The sequence below is a fragment of the Phyllobates terribilis genome, unplaced genomic scaffold (assembly GCF_046119375.1).
Source record: "Phyllobates terribilis strain yellow unplaced genomic scaffold, ASM4611937v1 Scaffold_12__6_contigs__length_324123572, whole genome shotgun sequence".
NCBI classification, from domain to species: domain Eukaryota; kingdom Metazoa; phylum Chordata; class Amphibia; order Anura; family Dendrobatidae; genus Phyllobates; species Phyllobates terribilis.
This window is the reverse complement of record NW_027362772.1, coordinates 316,356,752-316,376,520: the sequence shown is the minus strand read 5'-3', so window position 1 is coordinate 316,376,520 and position 19,769 is coordinate 316,356,752. Positions and strand designations below refer to the sequence as shown.

Genomic DNA, 19,769 nt, shown 5'->3' with positions numbered 1-19,769 from the left:
AAATGTCAAGTAACCGCTGGGAGACTCTGCGGCGCCCTGCTGGGAGACTCTGCGGCGCCCTGCTGGGAGACTCTGCGGCGCCCTGCTGGAATGGGGCTGGTCCAGGAGGTAAGTGTACGCTTCTTTTCGTCCTACAGTATGTGGGGGCGCTATAACATTTAAGAAGAGGTTGACCAATAATAGAAACGCATCTAACAATGCTGTAGACTCCGGACCTCCACCACCTGCCACAAAAACAACCAATGTCATATGTTCTCCACTGATAAACTATGTGAGGAGAGGAGACAATTTATTTTTTTTATAATTTATTTCATCTATTATGGTGATTACAACATTAGTGAAGGTTACCCCGATATACACAACCCACTATTCCTGCACAGTGACAATATCTGGAGCAGAACACAGCATTTCCGAGAGCTCACATGTGACGTAGAAAACTGGACTATTCCTCTCGGTGTAACAAAAAAGAAGCATTAGGATGGCCCCCCGGGATGAAGTCACCCCGGGACGAATGGTGGCTACACAATTAATGTTCGGCTTCACCATTGACCAGGTTACCTGATACAGGAGGCCGGCTGGATGTATCCTATAGTCCAACGCTCCGCTCTGTTCTTCATCCGTGTGTATAGGAGACTTATCCATTCTCCATTTATCTTGACAGAGATAGTCAGTATCCAATCCCCGAAATCAGATCATGTCTCTTGTAGCTGAAGACAAGTACCCAAAGTCATCATGTTTCCCTCGGTTTAATCTGGCATTGCCGCGATGTTGCCATCCTCGGATCTGGGGGCACCATTCTGCGATCCCTTGTTCCTATGCAAAGTATCGAGTGGGTGGATGAGATGTTCCTCTCTTTGCAGTTCCTCCAGTTCTTTGGCGCTGCAGGTGGGTGTGGGGGTCTCATAGGTATCATGAAAGGTTGTATAATCCACTTCATAAAATCCTTTTTCCAGGGTAAGGACTGGGGTGAACCGATGTCCCCATAAAACCTCTGTATCCACATAGGAGCAACGAGCTTGGCAAGTCATTCCTACAAGGATCAGAAGAAAAAAAAAAACATGAAAGTGGTAACGCAGAAAAATCTCTTTAATGATGTCTGCCAGTAATGAAGGGGTTAAGCTTTCAGTCTACGGCTCCTGTGCTACTGAACGGCCTGTGTTATTTATTGTCCTGCTTAATGTCCCTTGAAACAGGGAATAAAGTTAGTTTTAGAGCTAACCCGAGAGTCACAGGGGTCAAATAATGATTTATAGGTTCTTATGCCAAACATGAGAGTCACCGTAGACACATTCTCTGGTGACAAGTCCCAATCATTGCGGGAAGAAGGATGGAAAAATATCGACGGAGTAATGAAAGATAATGGAGACCATGACCAACAATTACATGTTGTATGTATCAGCCAGAATACTATCAGGATACAAAATGTCAAATGTATATAAAGACGGTAAGTCAAAGGGGAGGGGGACGATTAAGCCGTAGGATGAGCCCACTGCCCAGCTGGGTCTGATGCTGGGGGGGTGCAGATTCATCTGTCACCTTCTACACAATCCGGGGGGACCTCTAATAGACAGGGCTTTCACCCCTCGTTCTCTACTTTAGAGTGATACAGTCTGTTAGTATAACGGGGGTGTCCCACAAATAGACCACCAATCCACAGGAAAGATGATGATCGTTGGAGTCAGCCTTATAAGACCACCATTGATCTCCGCAACCAGGGTCCAAAGTCTCCTGTATAAGTGAGGATGGGTGACCCCGCAGACATGTCGCTGGTCAATGCCTATAAAACTTATTTCTCCTTCAGTTTGTGCCCATCAGACGAAGTGTTTATGAAGCGACGAGCGGCACAGAACTTTATTCATTAAGAGACAAGTTCATCCCCGACAATAATCACGATGGAGAAAGCGTTACTCAATCATGAAGGGGATAATGTGACAAGAGGACAACGAAATCCATGAACCACCGGTGACAATTTCATGGCTGATAAAAGGGTTATAACTAGTGTTGAGCGATACCTTCCGATATCAGGAAATATCGGATCGGATTGGATCGGACCGATACCCAAAAAGTATCGGATATCGCCGATTCCGATACCGGAAACCAATGCAAGTCAATGGGACAGAAATATCAGAATGAAAATAAACCCTTTCTTTCCTTGTAGGTTAATTCTACATGAAGGAAAACAACTAAGAATAATGTAGAATGTATTACATGAAAAGCCGGCAATTCATCAGCGGCATACACCGGTACCCGACAATTTATAACAGAAAGAATAGAGCTTCACACATAGATTAGATAGATAGAAACATGTCAGTCACATATATATGAAGTACAGTGATAGTGTTGATTACTGTACTTGTCATTTAGTGTTAAAATAAAGGATTTATTAAAAAAAAAATTGGCGTGGGGTTCCCCGTAATTTTAGTCTCTAGCGGAGGTTAAGCAGACGGCTGGGGCAGATGTTTGAAGCCTGGGAAGGGGGTAATACCCACGGAGCTTCCCAGGCTACTAATATCAACCCCCAGCTGAATACCTAGCCTTTACTAGCTATTAAAATGGGAGACCCCCCAAAAAAATGACGTGGGGTCCCCCCTAATTTAATAGCTATCAAAGGCTAGGCAGACAGCTGGGGGCTGACATTAATAGCCCAGGAAGGGTGCCATGAATATTGGCCCCCTCCCAGGCTAGAAACACCAGCCGTCAGCCGCCCCAGAAATGGCGCATTCATAGGATGCGCCAATTCTGGCACTTAGCCTCGCGCTTCCCACTGCCCTGTAGCGGTGGCAGTGGGGTAATAGGGCTGGGGTTGATGTCAGCTTATAATGCCAGCTGACATCAAGCCCAGGTTAGTAATGGAGAGGCGTCTATAAGACACCCCCATTACTAACCCCATAGTCAAAGGTAAAAAAAAACACAAACACCCAGAATAAAGTCCTTTAATTGAAATAAACACACAATTCTTTATTGTTCTAAATTAAACCATACTTACCATCACGCCCATTCCAGCTGAAGCCAACGATCTCCTGCAATAAAAGAAAAATAATAAACCAACATCATCCTTACCTTTCCATGGTTCCCACGACAGCTTCAGCTGTGCTACATCGAGATGACAGGCTGGATCGCAGCAGAACGCTGCCATCCAGCCTGTCATCCCGCAGACACTGAGAAGCGCAGGTATGCTTGCGCTCCTCAGTGTCTCGCTGTGACGGCATCCAGATGAGCCGACAATGAACTCGGCTCACCTCATGCACGTCACTGACAGCGTGGGAGAATTCTCACGCTGAAGCGCTGAGTGCAGGAGAATTCTCCCACGCTGTCAGTGACGTGCATGAGGTGAGCTGAGTTCATTGTCGGCTCATCTGGATGCCGTCACAGTGAAACACTGAGGAGCGCAAGCATGCCTGCGCTTCTCAGTGTCTGCGGGATGACAGGCTGGATGGCAGCGTTCTGCTGCGGTCCAGCCTATCATCTCGATGTAGCAGAGCTGGAGCCGTCCTGGGAACCATGGAAAGGTAAGAATGATGTTGGTTTATTATTTTTCATTTATTGCAGGAGATCGTTGGCTTCAGCTGGAATGGGCGTGATGGTAAGTATGGTTTAATTTAGAACAATAAAGAATTGTGTGTTTATTTCAATTAAAGGACTTTATTCTGGGTGTTTGTGTTTTTTTTTTAAATACTTTACTAGAAATTCATGGTGGTCATGTCTAATATTGGCGTGACCCCATGAATTTCGGGCTTAGGGCCAGCTGATAATGCCAAGCTGGCCTTAACCCCTTTATTACCCAGTGAGCCACCGCACCAGGGCCCTGGATGAGTTGGGTACAGCGCCAGAAGATGGCGCTTCTATGAACGCGCCATTTTCCGGGGTGGCTGCGGACTGCAATTTGCAGCGGGGGTGGCCCAGAAAGCTTGGGCCTCCCTGCGCTGCGGATTCCAGCCCCCAGCTGCCTAGTTGTACCTGGCTGCACACAAAAACAGGGTGAAGCCCCACGTCAAGATTTTTTTAATTATTTCATGAAATAATTAAAAAAAAAAAGAGCTTCCCTATATTGTTGTGTCCGGCCAGGTACAAATAGGCAGCTGGGGGTTGGGGGCAGCCCGTTCCTGGATGCTGTACCTGGCTGGCATACAAAAATATGGCAAAGCCCACGTCAAAATTTTTGGGAAAAATTAATTAAAAAATAAATAATAATTTAGGGACTGCATCTTTATTAACCCCTCAAGTGTCATTTAGTGTTAAAATAAAGGATTTATTAAAAATAAAATTGGCGTGGGACTGGGGCAGATGTTTGAAGCCTGGGAAGGGGGTAATACCCACGGAGCTTCCCAGGCTACTAATATCAGCCCCCAGCTGAATACCTAGCCTTTACTAGCTATTAAAATGGGGGACCCCCAAAAAAAATGACGTGGGGTCCCCCCTATTTTAGTAACTAGCAAAGGCTAGGCAGACAGCTGGGGGCTGATATTAATAGCCCAGGAAGGGTGCCATGAATATTGGCCCTCTCCCAGGCTAGAAACACCAGCCGTCAGCCGCCCCAGAAATGGCGCATCCATAGGATACGCCAATTCTGGCACTTAGCCTCGCTCTTCCACGCTGCCCTGGTGCGGTGGCAGTGGGGTAATAGTGGTGGGGTTCATGTCAGCGCCAGCTGCCATGAAGCCCAGGTTAGTAATGATGGGAGTCTATAAGACACCCCCATTACTAACCTACAAAGTGTTAAAAAGAAAAAACACACACTACACCCAGAAAAAAATAATTTATTTGAAATAAAACACACCATTTTATTTAATTCTTAGTTTACTAAAAAAAAATAGTTACCTGTCCACGTTCCTGCGCTGATCTCCCATGCACAGCTGTCACATCTGGAGATGGTGACAGCTGTGCATGGCTGCTGTAAGCTCACACTGCCGGGAACACGTCCGCTCCCGGCAGCGTGAGCCCCTGACTGAGGTCACCGGAGTGCATTCAGGCAACGCAGCTCCGGAGACCTCCTTTACGGCACTGCTGTACCGTGGGAATTTCTCATGGTACAGCGGGGCCGTAAAGGAGCTAACCGGAGCAGCGCTGCCTGAACTCCGGTGAACCCGCTTATGCAGTGACGGGGCTGCTTTACGGCCCCGTCATTCTAGCGGCGGCAGCGGTTCAGAGCGGTCACATTCTATGTGGCTGCTCTAAACTGGAGATCTTCGTGGGACAGTCGTGGACTACTACGGAGGGGTAAGGATAAGGTTGTGGTTTATTTTTTTATATTTTATTACAGGAGATCGATGGCTTCGGGGAATTAGGTGTCTAGGTGAGTATAGGTGTAGTTTTTTATTTTTTACTTTATTTTAGGTGGCGATCGGCGGGGACAGGTAATGTATAAACTAATTTATTGTAGGTAACCACTGGCCACCAATGACATGTATTTAAAATTTATTGGGGACACAGTAGGGCAATTTAAATAGCAGGATCAGACTGATGGGAACTACTGCTCCCATCGAGCTGATCCTGCTGGCACGAGTGGACCGGGGACAGACCTAGGCCAATGGGAGTAGTAGTGTCACATCGGCCTATGTCTGCCTGCACGCACACACCCGCACAGACACCGCGCACACCCGCACACATCGCACAGACACCGCGCACACCCGCCAATCATGACGGGCTGATTGTCTGGGAGGTGAGGCTGACCTGTGCGGCCGTGGGAAAGTTCATGTGAGTTCATGCAATGCAGTCAAGCATGAACTCACATGAACCCTCCGAGGGCACCGCGGCTACTTCAAATGAACAGCTGATCGGCAGCACCTGATACCTCAGCTGTTCATTTGAAATAACCGGCGGGAAAGAGCAGCACAGAACGGGAAAGGCGGCGGTGAAGTCTTTTGACTGTCGGCTTCCCCGCCCGGGTCCTTCGCTCCCCGCTCCTTGGTGCTGCGCTCCCCGCCCGGTCCTAACTTACCATCGGGATGGGAGGCGGCGGGGGGAGCGGAGGATCGGGGTTGGAGGCTGCGGGGAAGCAGTATGGGGCTGTGTGATTGTTTAAAAGCCGGCGGCTTTTTACCGCCCGCCGGCTTTTAAACAATCAGGAGAATTCTCCCACGCTGGAATGGCATTCTGATGACAGGCTGGATCTCAGCTGAGCGCTGCCATCCAGCTTGTCATCCTTCAGAGACACTGCAGAGCGCAGGCATTATGGGAACTTCCGATTCCGGTATTCGATATTGTAAAAGTATCGGAATTCCGATACCGCGAATATCGGCCGATACCCGATATTTCAGTACCGGAATGCTCAACACTAGTTATAGCATGATCTAATCTGAAAATACTTATGCTGACAAATAACGAGATTTACGCCACTGTAGACAAGAGATCGCTCACGATCAAGATGGAAGAACAGAGATTAAAGTCTAATGATTTAATAGCAGAGACTGAGTTGTTGGTTTTCTGATAATATGAAGTGTGACGCTAAAGAGATGATGAATAACCACGAGGCCCTACAGTCAGAAAGAGATTTACAGCTTCCATAATAGCCCACGGTCCAGCTAAGACTGACAAACCGGGAACGTAAAAGGGGTTTTCCCACAAACGAAAGTTGGTTTTAATCAATAGATCTTGGAATAATAATAACTTCTACAATTGGATGTGTTTAAATAAAATGTTCCTGTACTGAGATAATCTTATAGATGAGCCCCTGTGTAATGTCTGACCGGGCACAGAACATGGTCTGATTATACCACAGCTCCTGGGCAGGGGAGGACGCAAAAGAGTATACAGACAGGACAGCACGGGATCACATGAGAGTATACAGACATTACAGCAGGGGATCACATGAGAGTATACAGACAGGACAGCAGGGGATCAGATGAGAGTATACAGACATTACAGCACGGGATCACATGAGAGTATACAGACATTACAGCACGGGATCACATGAGAGTATACAGACATTACAGCAGGGGATCACATGAGAGTATACAGACAGTACAGCGGGGGATCACATGAGAGTATACAGACAGTACAGCGGGGGATTACATGAGAGTATACAGACAGTACAGCACGGGATCACATGAGAGTATACAGACATTACAGCAGGGGATCACATGAGAGTATACAGACATTACAGCAGGGGATCACATGAGAGTATACAGACATTACAGCAGGGGGATCATATGAGAGAATACAGACATTACAGCACGGTATCATATGAGAGTATACAGACATTACAGCACGGGATCACATGAGAGTATACAAACATTACAGCACGGGATCGCATGAGAGTATACAGACAGGACAGCACGGGATCACATGAGAGTATACAGACATTACAGCAGGGGATCACATGAGAGTATACAGACATTACAGCACAGGATCACATGAGAGTATACAGACATTACAGCAGGGGGATCACATGAGAGTATACAGATATTACAGCCAGGGATCACATGAGAGTATACAGACATTACAGCAGGGGATCACATGAGAGTATACAGACATTACAGCAGGGGATCACACGAGAGTATACAGACATTACAGCACGGGATCACACGAGAGTATACAGACATTACAGCACGGGATCACACGAGAGTATACAGACATTACAGCACGGGATCACACGAGAGTATACAGACATTACAGCAGAGGGATCACACGAGAGTATACAGACATTACAGCAGGGGATCACATGAGAGTATACAGACATTACAGCACGGGATCACATGAGAGTATACAGATATTACAGCACGGGATCACACGAGAGTATACAGACATTACAGCACGGGATCACACGAGAGTATACAGACATTACAGCACGGGATCACACGAGAGTATACAGACATTACAGCACGGGATCACACGAGAGTATACAGACATTACAGCAGGGGGATCACACGAGAGTATACAGACATTACAGCAGGGGATCACATGAGAGTATACAGACATTACAGCACGGGATCACATGAGAGTATACAGACAGGACAGCACGGGATCACATGAGAGTATACAGACATTACAGCACGGGATCACATGAGAGTATACAGACATTACAGCACGGGATCATATGAGAGTATACAGACATTACAGCAGGGGATCACATGAGAGTATACAGACATTACAGCAGGGGATCACATGAGAGTATACAGACATTACAGCACGGGATCATATGAGAGTATACAGACATTACAGCAGGGGATCACATGAGAGTATACAGACATTACAGCACGGGATCACATGAGAGTATACAGACATTACAGCCGGGGATCACATGAGAGTATACAGACATTACAGCACGAGATCACATGAGAGTATACAGACATTACAGCAGGGGATCACATGAGAGTATACAGACATTACAGCAGGGGATCACATGAGAGTATACAGACATTACAGCAGGGGATCACACGAGAGTATACAGACATTACAGCACGGGATCACACGAGAGTATACAGACATTACAGCATGGGATCACACGAGAGTATACAGACGTTACAGCACGGGATCACACGAGAGTATACAGACATTACAGCACGGGATCACACGAGAGTATACAGACATTACAGCAGGGGGATCACACGAGAGTATACAGACATTACAGCAGGGGATCACATGAGAGTATACAGACATTACAGCAGGGGATCACATGAGAATATACAGACATTACAGCACGGGATCGCATGAGAGTATACAGACATTACAACACGGGATCGCATGAGAGTATACAGACATTACAGCACGGGATCACATGAGAGTATACAGACATTACAGCTGGGATCACATGAGAGTATACAGACATTACAGCAGGGGATCACATGAGAGTATACAGACATTACAGCCGGCAATCACATGAGAGTATACAGACATTACAGCAGGGGATCACATGAGAGTATACAGACAGTACAGCAGGGGATCACATGAGAGTATACAGACATTACAGCAGGGGGATCACATGAGAGTATACAGACATTACAGCAGGGGATCACATGAGATTATACAGACATTACAGCAGGGGATCACATGAGATTATACAGACATTACAACACGGGATCACATGAGAGTATACAGACATTACAGCAGGGGATCACATGAGAGTATACAGACATTACAGCACGGGATCACATGAGAGTATACAGACATTACAGCACGGGATCACATGAGAATATACAGACATTACAGCACGGGATCACATGAGAGTATACAGACATTACAGCAGGGGATCACATGAGAGTATACAGACATTACAGCAAGGGATCACATGAGAGTATACAGACATTACAGCAGGGGATCACATGAGAGTATACAGACATTACAGCAGGGGATCACATGAGAGTATACAGACATTACAGTACGGGATCACATGAGAGTATACTGACATTACAGCAGGGGATCACATGAGAGTATACAGACATTACAGCAGGGGATCACATGAGTATACAGACATTACAGCAGGGGATCACATGAGAGTATACAGGCATTACAGCACGGGATCACATGAGAGTATACAGACAGGACAGCAGGGGATCACATGAGAGTATACAGACATTACAGCAGGGGGATCGAATGAGAGTATACAGACATTACAGCAGGGGGATCACATGAGAGAATACAGACATTACAGCACGGGATCACATGAGAATATACAGACATTACAGCACGGGATCGCATGAGAGTATACAGACATTACAACACGGGATCGCATGAGAGTATACAGACATTACAGCACGGGATCACATGAGAGTATACAGACATTACAGCTGGGATCACATGAGAGTATACAGACATTACAGCAGTGGATCACATGAGAGTATATAGACATTACAGCAGGGGATCACATGAGAGTATACAGACATTACAGCACGGGATCACATGAGAGTATACAGACAAGACAGCACGGGATCACATGAGAGTGTACAGACATTACAGCACGGGATCACATGAGAGTATATAGACAGGACAGCATGGGATCTCATGAGAGTATACAGACATTACAGCACGGGATCATATGAGAGTATACAGACATTACAGCAGGGGATCACATGACAGTATACAGACATTACAGCACGGGATCACATGAGAGTATACAGACATAACAGCAGGGATCACATGAGAGTATACAGACATTACAGCACGGGATCACATGAGAGTATACAGACAGGACAGCAGGGGATCACATGAGATTATACAGACATTACAGCACGGGATCACATGAGAGTATACAGACATTACAGCAGGGGATCACATGAGAGTATACAGACATTACAGCAGGGGATCACATGAGAGTATACAGACAGTACAGCAGGGGGATCACATGAGAGTATACAGACATTACCGCACGGGATCACATGAGAATATACAGACATTACAGCACGGGATCACATGAGAGTATACAGACATTACAGCACGGGATCACATGAGAGTATACAGACATTACAGCACGGGATCACATGAGAGTATACAGACATTACAGCCGGGATCACATGAGAGTATACAGACATTACAGCACGGGATCACATGAGAGTATACAGACATTACAGCAGGGGATCACATGAGAGTATATAGACATTACAGCAGGGGATCACATGAGAGTATACAGACATTACAGCAGGGGATCACATGAGTATACAGACATTACAGCACGGGATCAGATGAGAGTATACAGACATTACAGCACGGGATCACATGAGAGTATACAGACATTACAGCAGGGGATCACATGAGAGTATACAGACATTACAGCAGGGGATCACATGAGTATACAGACATTACAGCAGGGGATCACATGAGAGTATACAGACAGGACAGCAGGGGATCACATGAGAGTATACAGGCATTACAGCACGGGATCACATGAGAGTATACAGACAGGACAGCAGGGGATCACATGAGAGTATACAGACATTACAGCAGGGGGATCGCATGAGAGTATACAGACATTACAGCAGGGGGATCACATGAGAGTATACAGACATTACAGCACGGGATCACATGAGAGTATACAGACATTACAGCAGGGGGATCACATGAGAGTATACAGACATTACAGCAGGGGGATCACATGAGAGTATACAGACATTACCGCACGGGATCACATGAGAATATACAGACATTACAGCACGGGATCACATGAGAGTATACAGACATTACAGCACGGGATCACATGAGAGTATACAGACATTACAGCACGGGATCACATGAGAGTATACAGACATTACAGCCGGATCACATGAGAGTATACAGACATTACAGCACGGGATCACATGAGAGTATACAGACATTACAGCAGGGGATCACATGAGAGTATATAGACATTACAGCAGGGGATCACATGAGAGTATACAGACATTACAGCACGGGATCGCATGAGAGTATACAGACATTACAGCACGGGATCACATGAGAGTATACAGACATTACAGCACGGGATCACATGAGAGTATACAGACATTACAGCAGGGGATCACATGAGAGTATACAGACATTACAGCAGGGGATCACATGAGAGTATACAGACATTACAGCACGGGATCGCATGAGAGTATACAGACATTACAGCACGGGATCACATGAGAGTATACAGACATTACAGCACGGGATCATATGAGAGTATACAGACATTACAGCAGGGGATCACATGACAGTATACAGACATTACAGCACGGGATCACATGAGAGTATACAGACATTACAGCAGGGATCACATGAGAGTATACAGACATTACAGCACGGGATCACATGAGAGTATACAGACATTACAGCACGGGATCACATGAGAGTATACAGACAATACAGCACGGGATCACATGAGAGTATACAGACATTACAGCAGGGATCACATGAGAGTATACAGACATTACAGCACGGGATCACATGAGAGTATACAGACATTACAGCACAGGATCACATGAGAGTATACAGACATTACAGCAGGGGATCACATGAGAGTATACAGACATTACAGCAGGGATCACATGTGAGTATACAGACATTACAGCACGGGATCACATGAGAGTATACAGACATTACAGCACGGGATCACATGAGAGTATACAGACATTACAGCAGGGGATCACATGAGAGTATACAGACATTACAGCAGGGGATCACATGAGAGTATACAGACATTACAGCAGGGGATCACATGAGAGTATACAGACATTACAGCACGGGATCACATGAGAGTATACAGACATTACAGCAGGGGATCACATGAGAGTATACAGACATTACAGCACGGGATCACATGAGAGTATACAGACATTACAGCAGGGGATCACATGAGAGTATACAGACATTACAGCAGGGGATCACATGAGAGTATACAGACATTACGCAGGGATCACATGAGAGTATACAGACATTACAGCAGGGGATCACATGAGAGTATACAGACATTACAGCACGGGATCACATGAGAGTATACAGACATTACAGCACGGGATCACATGAGAGTATACAGACATTACAGCACGGGATCACATGAGAGTATACAGACATTACAGCACGGGATCACATGAGAGTATACAGACATTACAGCACGGGATCACATGAGAGTATACAGACATTACAGCACGGGATCACATGAGAGTATACAGACATTACAGCACGGGATCACATGAGAGTATACACATTGTGTTTTATAGACCAAAGTAAATGCTGTAACATTCCTATAGATCTCTATGGGACGCTGCTATGGCCACAGTGGGTCATATTTATAGGCATCATGTTTCCAGCTAAATACTGAACTATATACCTACTGACAAACGCAGAGAGGATCTACAGGGTATATATACAGGGTGGGCCATTTATATGGATACACCTACAATGTGAATGGTTGGTGATATCAACTTCCTGTTTGTGGCACATTAGTATATGGGAGGGGGAAAACTTTTCCAGATGGGTGGTGACCATGGTGGCCATTTTGAAGTCGGCCATTTTGGATCCAACTTTATTTTTTTCGATGGGAAGAGGGTCATGTGACACATCAAACTTACTGAGAATTTAATAAGAAAAACAATGGTGTGCTTGGTTTTAACGTAACTTTATTCTTTCATGAGTTTTTTACAAGTTTATGACAACTTATAAAATGTGTTCAAAGTGCTGCCCATTGCGTTGGATTGTGAATGCCGCCCTCTTCTCCCACTCTTCACACACTGATGGCAACACCGCAGAAGAAATGCCAGCACAGGCTTCCAGGATCCGCTGTTTCAGGTGCTGCACATCTCGTATCTTGATGGTATAGTGTGGTATATGGGATACACAGATAGTGGGGTCATTCTCCATCAATGGAAACCTCAATGCCACTGGATATCTGACATTGCTCCATGATGATGTGTTGCCCTCTTTATGCCCTGAAGATGGCACGTTCCCTGAGTTTTTCCACCAAGATGGTGCCACCACCACATTATGGGTGTCAGGTCTGAGCATTCCTACACGAACAGTTTCCTGGGAAGCGGATTGGTCGTCGTGGGCCAGTTGAATGGCCACCAAGGTCTCTCTTTGGGGTCATCTGAAGGCAATTGTCTATGCTGTGACGATATGAGATGTGCAGCATCTGAAACACCGGATCCCGGAAGCCTGTGCTGGCATTTCTTCTGCGGTGTTGCCATCAGTGTGTCCAGAGTGGGAGAAGAGGGCGGCATTCACAATCCAACACAATGGGCAGCACTTTGAACACATTTTATAAGTGGTCAGAAACTTGTAAAAAACTCATGAAAGAATAAAGTTACGTTAAAACCAAGCACACCATTGTTTTTCTTATGAAATTCTCAATAAGTTTGATGTGTCGCATGACCCTCTTCCCATTGGAAAAAATAAAGTTGGATCCACAATGGCCGACTTCAAAATGGCCGCCATGGTCACCACCCATCTGGAAAAGTTTTCCCCCTCCTATATACTAATGAGCCATAAACAGGAAGTTGATATCGCCAACCATTCCCATTTAATTTAGGTGTATCCATATAAATGGCCCACCCTGTATATACTAATAAATATTACTAAAACCTATATTTACAGCTGTCCCCCTAATGTATGGCCTGAACGTGGTGTCATGTGGGCGTTCAATGCAATCAATAAAAGAAACACTACTTCCTTATTTCCACCATGATTTTTTTCACAACCTTGTTCGTAGTCCTGGGTCTTAGGTTTGGCCACTGACAACTTTACAGGCGTTGCGTGGCAAGTACATGTAGCACAACATCCTAAGAGCAATCTCCTCCTTGAAGATGACAGACCGTCTACTATACCGTGTCTGATATTCTACCAGTCACCTACAGGGACTTCAGTTTCAAGACTTCAGAAGGAATTAAACAAAAAAGGAAAAGCAATAAAATGTATGTAAAATGTGCTGATCATCACACCTCCACATCTTACGTCATCTCGTCTGCTCCTTGTCTGTACACGGGCGCACAATGTCATATACACCCACACGACTTACCTGTGGCTTCCACCATGCCTTCTAATATGACGACAATTTCAAAGTCTTCTGATTCCAGCTGAGAACGAGACAGTTCCCAAAATGGGCTCTTCTCATTGATATCATGTGAAATGATCAGTGGGGAGACGAGGAAGAGGCGGTCGTCGCCGGTGTCAAAGCCAACGTTGATGTCCGTCTGATTGAGCGGGATGAATTCTCCTTCCTTCGTCTGCTTGGATTTGATGAGTTTGGCTCTGATCGAGGCTTCCACAATATGGGAACTGCGGAGATCTCCTACACGAAACATCAGACACATTTTCCCATCCCGGAGGGAAATGACTGCGTTATTAGAGAACATGAGGGTCTCCGCTCGCTTCTTGGGTTGGCTTATCTTTACAAACATGCAACCAACCATCAAGGCATTAACGATGGAGCCCAGAATGGCCTGAATTAACAACAGGACGATTCCTTCCGGACACTTCTCGGTTATCACCCGGTATCCATAGCCGATGGTAGTTTCAGTTTCAATGGAAAAGAGAAAAGCAGACACGAAGCCGTTGAGATTTTCCACACAAGGGACCCAGCTTTTATCACCTACATGTTCAAGATCTCCTCTGATGTAAGCAATCAACCACCAAATAACTCCGAAAAATAGCCATGTGACCGTGTATGCCAGGGTAAAGATGAACAAGCTGAAATGCCACTTGAGGTCCACTAGGGTGGTGAAGAGGTCACTGAAGTACCGGTAGGTCTCTTTCACATTGCCATGGTGAACGTTGCACTTGCCATCTTTTTCCATGTACCTCTGCCGCGGCTTTCTGTGCTCGTAGAACTGGTGGGAGCGGTCGACCGTCAAGGCAGAGTCTTCTCGAACCTGTTTGGGTAACTTTTTAGGCTCCCTAGGAATTATATCAACGGTAAGGTCCTGGTCCATGGAAACTCTTGAGTCTCTCGCCATGACGGGTATGGTGCTGCTGAACGAGAAAGCAAAACGCTCAATGAAATCAACGTACGAACAGCTAATCCAAGTCACATAAGAAATCATTATATTCATAGAGCCAAGGTCAACAGCAGATTAAGGGCGGCTTTATAAAGGGTTTTTTTTTTCGTAAAAGCAAAGCAATTTCTCTGCCAGTTTTGCAAACCAATGCCATAAGAAGATACAAAAAGGATCCGCTTGATGGATCCAAAAGGCTCAAAAAGCGGCATCAAAAACTGCAGTGACATTATTTAAAAAACCACCGTATGAAAGCAATATAATAAAGGCCCCATACATATCAGACTAACATCAGCCGAACCAACAGCTTATCGTCTGGGGTCTCTCTAGCCGACAGATGATGTCGGGTGGGAGTGAAGGATCTGACCTGTTGAATTACAATAGTCGCTCCTTTTGTTTGCCTCCAATATTATGACACGGGACCGCACAGGAGCTCATGACACGGGACCGCACAGGAGCTCATGACACGGGACCGCACAGGAGCTCATGACACGGGACCGCACAGGAGCTCATGACACGGGACCGCACAGGAGCTCATGACACGGGACCGCACAGGAGCTCATGACACGGGACCGCACAGGAGCTCATGACACGGGACCGCACAGGAGCTCATGACACGGGACCGCACAGGAGCTCATGACACGGGACCGCACAGGAGCTCATGACACGGGACCGCACAGGAGCTCATGACACGGGACCGCACAGGAGCTCATGACACGGGACCGCACAGGAGCTCATGACACAGGACCGCACAGGAGCTCATGACACAGGACTGCACAGGAGCTCATGACACAGGACCGCACAGGAGCTCATGACACAGGACCGCACAGGAGCTCATGACACAGGACCGCACAGGAGCTCATGACACAGGACTGCACAGGAGCTCATGACACAGGACTGCACAGGAGTGCTCGGCCAAGCTTTCCCAAGTATGGGGAGATGGCTGTGGGGAGAACCACGTGTATGGGGGCATCTATTGTGAGCGCTCACTAGCATCCATATCATCTGTGCATTCTGGAGCCGTCACTCCTCACATGTCAGACATAACTGCATTTCCCCTACACAAAAAAATACAAGGTCAGGAATCACATTAGAGGTGGAAAAAAGGAAGCAAAACACAAAATCATTCAATAAAAAAAATGTAATAACTGCGCAGCAGATGCTCTATAGGGGAGGCCAGCATTAAATCCCTATGGAGCACAGGACATCCATATAAACGCCATCACTTTTTGTTTTACATTTTGTAGCAGAGTCTCCGAATCTCTTAATTTCCAGTTCTCACACCCCTCACCTGCGACAGGGAGACAAATATAGTTTTATCTATGGCTGTGGAGTCGGAATCGTGGAGTCTGTGTCATGGAAATTGAGGAGTCGGAGTCGGAGTCATGGAGTCTGTGTCATGAAATTGAGGAGTCGGAGCCGTGGAGTCGGAGCCGTGGAGTCGGAGCCGTGGAGTCGGAGCCGTGGACATTGAGGAGTCGGAGTCGTGGAGTCGGAGTCATGGAGTCTGTGTCATGAAATTGAGGAGTCGGAGCCGTGGAGTCGGAGCCGTGGAGTCGGAGCCGTGGAGTCGGAGCCGTGGACATTGAGGAATCGGAGTCGTGGAATCGGTGGTATGGAAATTGAGGAGTCGGAGGTTTGGCTTACCGACTTCACAGCCCTGGTTTTATCTACACTGAAGATGAAGTGATCAGGCCAGTAAAGAAGTTTCCAGGTTTATCATTAATTAGAATGAGACCGGTTTCTTTGTATCCGTGTCCTGCCCGGTATACAGCAGCGTCCCAGACATAAAGTCAGATCAAGTGGAAGAAAGAGGTGCTGCACAACGCCTTTACTAATGGGTATCAGCAGTGTTCATTATAGCAATATTATACTTTATTTCCAAGCTGAAATTCCCATAAAACCATTGAGAAACACGCCTGCTCTCCATCCTACAGGACATCGAGCTGCAGTCTATGCCGCCACATCACCTACAGAAACTATGAAATTAACTTAAAACAAAATATAAAAAAAAGCAGAAACAAAACTTCTTGGAGCAAAAAATTACAGATCTGCTCCTTTCCCATCAATTGATCTCAGGAAAAAACACTTAAATCCCACAGTGCACATATAATACACATCTAATGTATAGGCGACAGGAAGACGCAGTTCACACCTATTAGGATTTATTTCTGGATTATCAGGTGTGCAGATATCAGTCCTGGTAACAGGACAGCAGCGATCATCCTCTCCATCACTAAGCAATGGATTCATCTCCATTATTACTTTATAACCCCAGCTTTCCATTTACATTCTGCATGAAGATGAAAAACCTTCAGATGTTGGAAATGGTAAAATGTCATCCTATATTTGAAGAATTAAGAAATAAGTCAGGCCAGGTCTACATAACGCCGCATTATTGGCATCAGAGGTTTAATGCTTTATCGTAGATGATGTACACGGTATATACCACAGGAGAACTACAGGTTATCAGGACCATGATGTACAACGGTGAGCAGCTAATGTCATCGATGACAGAAAACCCATAAGGAAATAAATGACTATCTAGACGCAGTAAGGAGGATATCGTACGGTCACACAAGGGAAATCATCATGGAAGCAATAGAAGCATTGTGACCTGTAACTAAACATCTCTGCAGAGATCCAATGTGCATATAAACTGCAGGTAATCCACCCTGCCGGCTTCATCTCCCACCCTGCCGGCTTCATCTCCCCAGGAAGCGAAGCACGAGGCATGTAGAGATCTGCTGTCACCCCGAAGCATGGGGCATGTAGAGATCTGCTGTCACCCCGAAGCATGGGGCATGTAGAGATCTGCTGTCGCCCCGAAGCATGGGGCATGTAGAGATCTGCTGTCACCCCGAAGCACGGGGCATGTAGAGATCTGCTGTCGCCCCGAAGCATGGGGCATGTAGAGATCTGCTGTCGCCCCGAAGCGTGGGGCATGTAGAGATCTGCTGTCACCCCGAAGCGTGGGGCATGTAGAGATCTGCTGTCGCCCCGAAGCATGGGGCATGTAGAGATCTGCTGTCACCCCGAAGCACGGGGCATGTAGAGATCTGCTGTCGCCCCGAAGCATGAGGCATGTAGAGATCTGCTGTCACCCCGAAGCACGGGGCATGTAGAGATCTGCTGTCACCCCGAAGCATGGGGCATGTAAAGATCTGCTGTCACCCCAAAGCACGGGGCATGTAGAGATCTGCTGTCGCCCCGAAGCATGGGGCATGTAGAGATCTGCTGTCACCCCGAAGCATGGGGCATGTAGAGATCTGCTGTCACCCCGAAGCACGGGGCATGTAGAGATCTGCTGTCGCCCCGAAGCACGGGGCGTGTAGAGATCTGCTGTCGCCCCGAAGCACGGGGCATGTAGAGATCTGCTGTCGCCCCGAAGCACGGGGCATGTAGAGATCTGCTGTCGCCCCGAAGCGTGGGGCATGTAGAGATCTGCTGTCACCCTGAAGCATGGGGCATGTAGAGATCTGCTGTCACCCCGAAGCATGGGGCATGTAAAGATCTGCTGTCACCTCAAAGCATGGGGCATGTAGAGATCTGCTGTCGCCCCGAAGCATGGGGCATGTAGAGATCTGCTGTCACCCCGAAGGACGGGGCATGTAGAGATCTGCTGTCGCCCCGAAGCATGGGGCATGTAGAGATCTGCTGTCGCCCCGAAGCATGGGGCATGTAGAGATCTGCTGTCACCCCGAAGCGTGGGGCATGTAGAGATCTGCTGTCACCCCGAAGCGTGGGGCATGTAGAGATCTGCTGTCACCCCGAAGCGTGGGGCATGTAGAGATCTGCTGTCACCCCGAAGCATGGGGCATGTAGAGATCTGCTGTCACCCCGAAGCACGGGGCATGTAGAGATCTGCTGTCACCCCGAAGCACGGGGCATGTAGAGATCTGCTGTCACCCCAAAGCACGGGGCATGTAGAGATCTGCGGTCACCCCGAAGCACGGGGCATGTAGAGATCTGCGGTCACCCCGAAGCATGGGGCATGTAGAGATCTGCGGTCACCCCGAAGCATGGGGCATGTAGAGATCTGCGGTCACCCCGAAGCATGGGGCATGTAGAGATCTGCTGTCACCCCGAAGCATGGGGTATTTAGAGATCTGCTGTCGCCCCGAAGCGTGGGGCATGTAGAGATCTGCTGTTGCCCCGAAGCATGGGGCATGTAGAGATCTGCTGTCGCCCCCACGCTGTATCTGCGCTCCTCGATCTCTGTAACAGATATATATAATGACTTGTACCTTCCTGTAGAGCGTATGGTGACAAATCTCATTATCAGGACCAATTACTAATAGAAAGTTCTGCTGCGTCACGCAGTGGGATCAAGTATCATCTTTCCATCACTTACATAGATATGGCCAAGCGCCCCAAAATATCCTGAAA

At 47.0% G+C, this 19,769-nt stretch overlaps 1 protein-coding gene across 4 annotated transcripts in view; it reads right to left on the bottom strand.

The window, feature by feature from the left end:
- Positions 1-325: 325 nt before the first annotated feature.
- KCNJ5 (potassium inwardly rectifying channel subfamily J member 5) overlaps positions 326-19,769 on the bottom strand; it is a 55,179-nt gene continuing 35,735 nt past the window's right edge. For 2 of the 4 annotated variants that reach the window (XM_073655476.1, XM_073655478.1), the window contains exons 2-3: positions 14,405-15,357; positions 326-1,030 (exon numbers count right to left, since the gene is read on the bottom strand). In XM_073655476.1, coding sequence (XP_073511577.1) covers positions 747-1,030; positions 14,405-15,357 — 1,237 coding nt within the window. In that variant the 3' untranslated portion in view covers positions 326-746. The remainder of the gene's footprint in view (positions 1,031-14,404; positions 15,358-19,769) is intronic. The other 2 variants (XM_073655477.1, XM_073655479.1) reach the window with 1 other exon arrangement.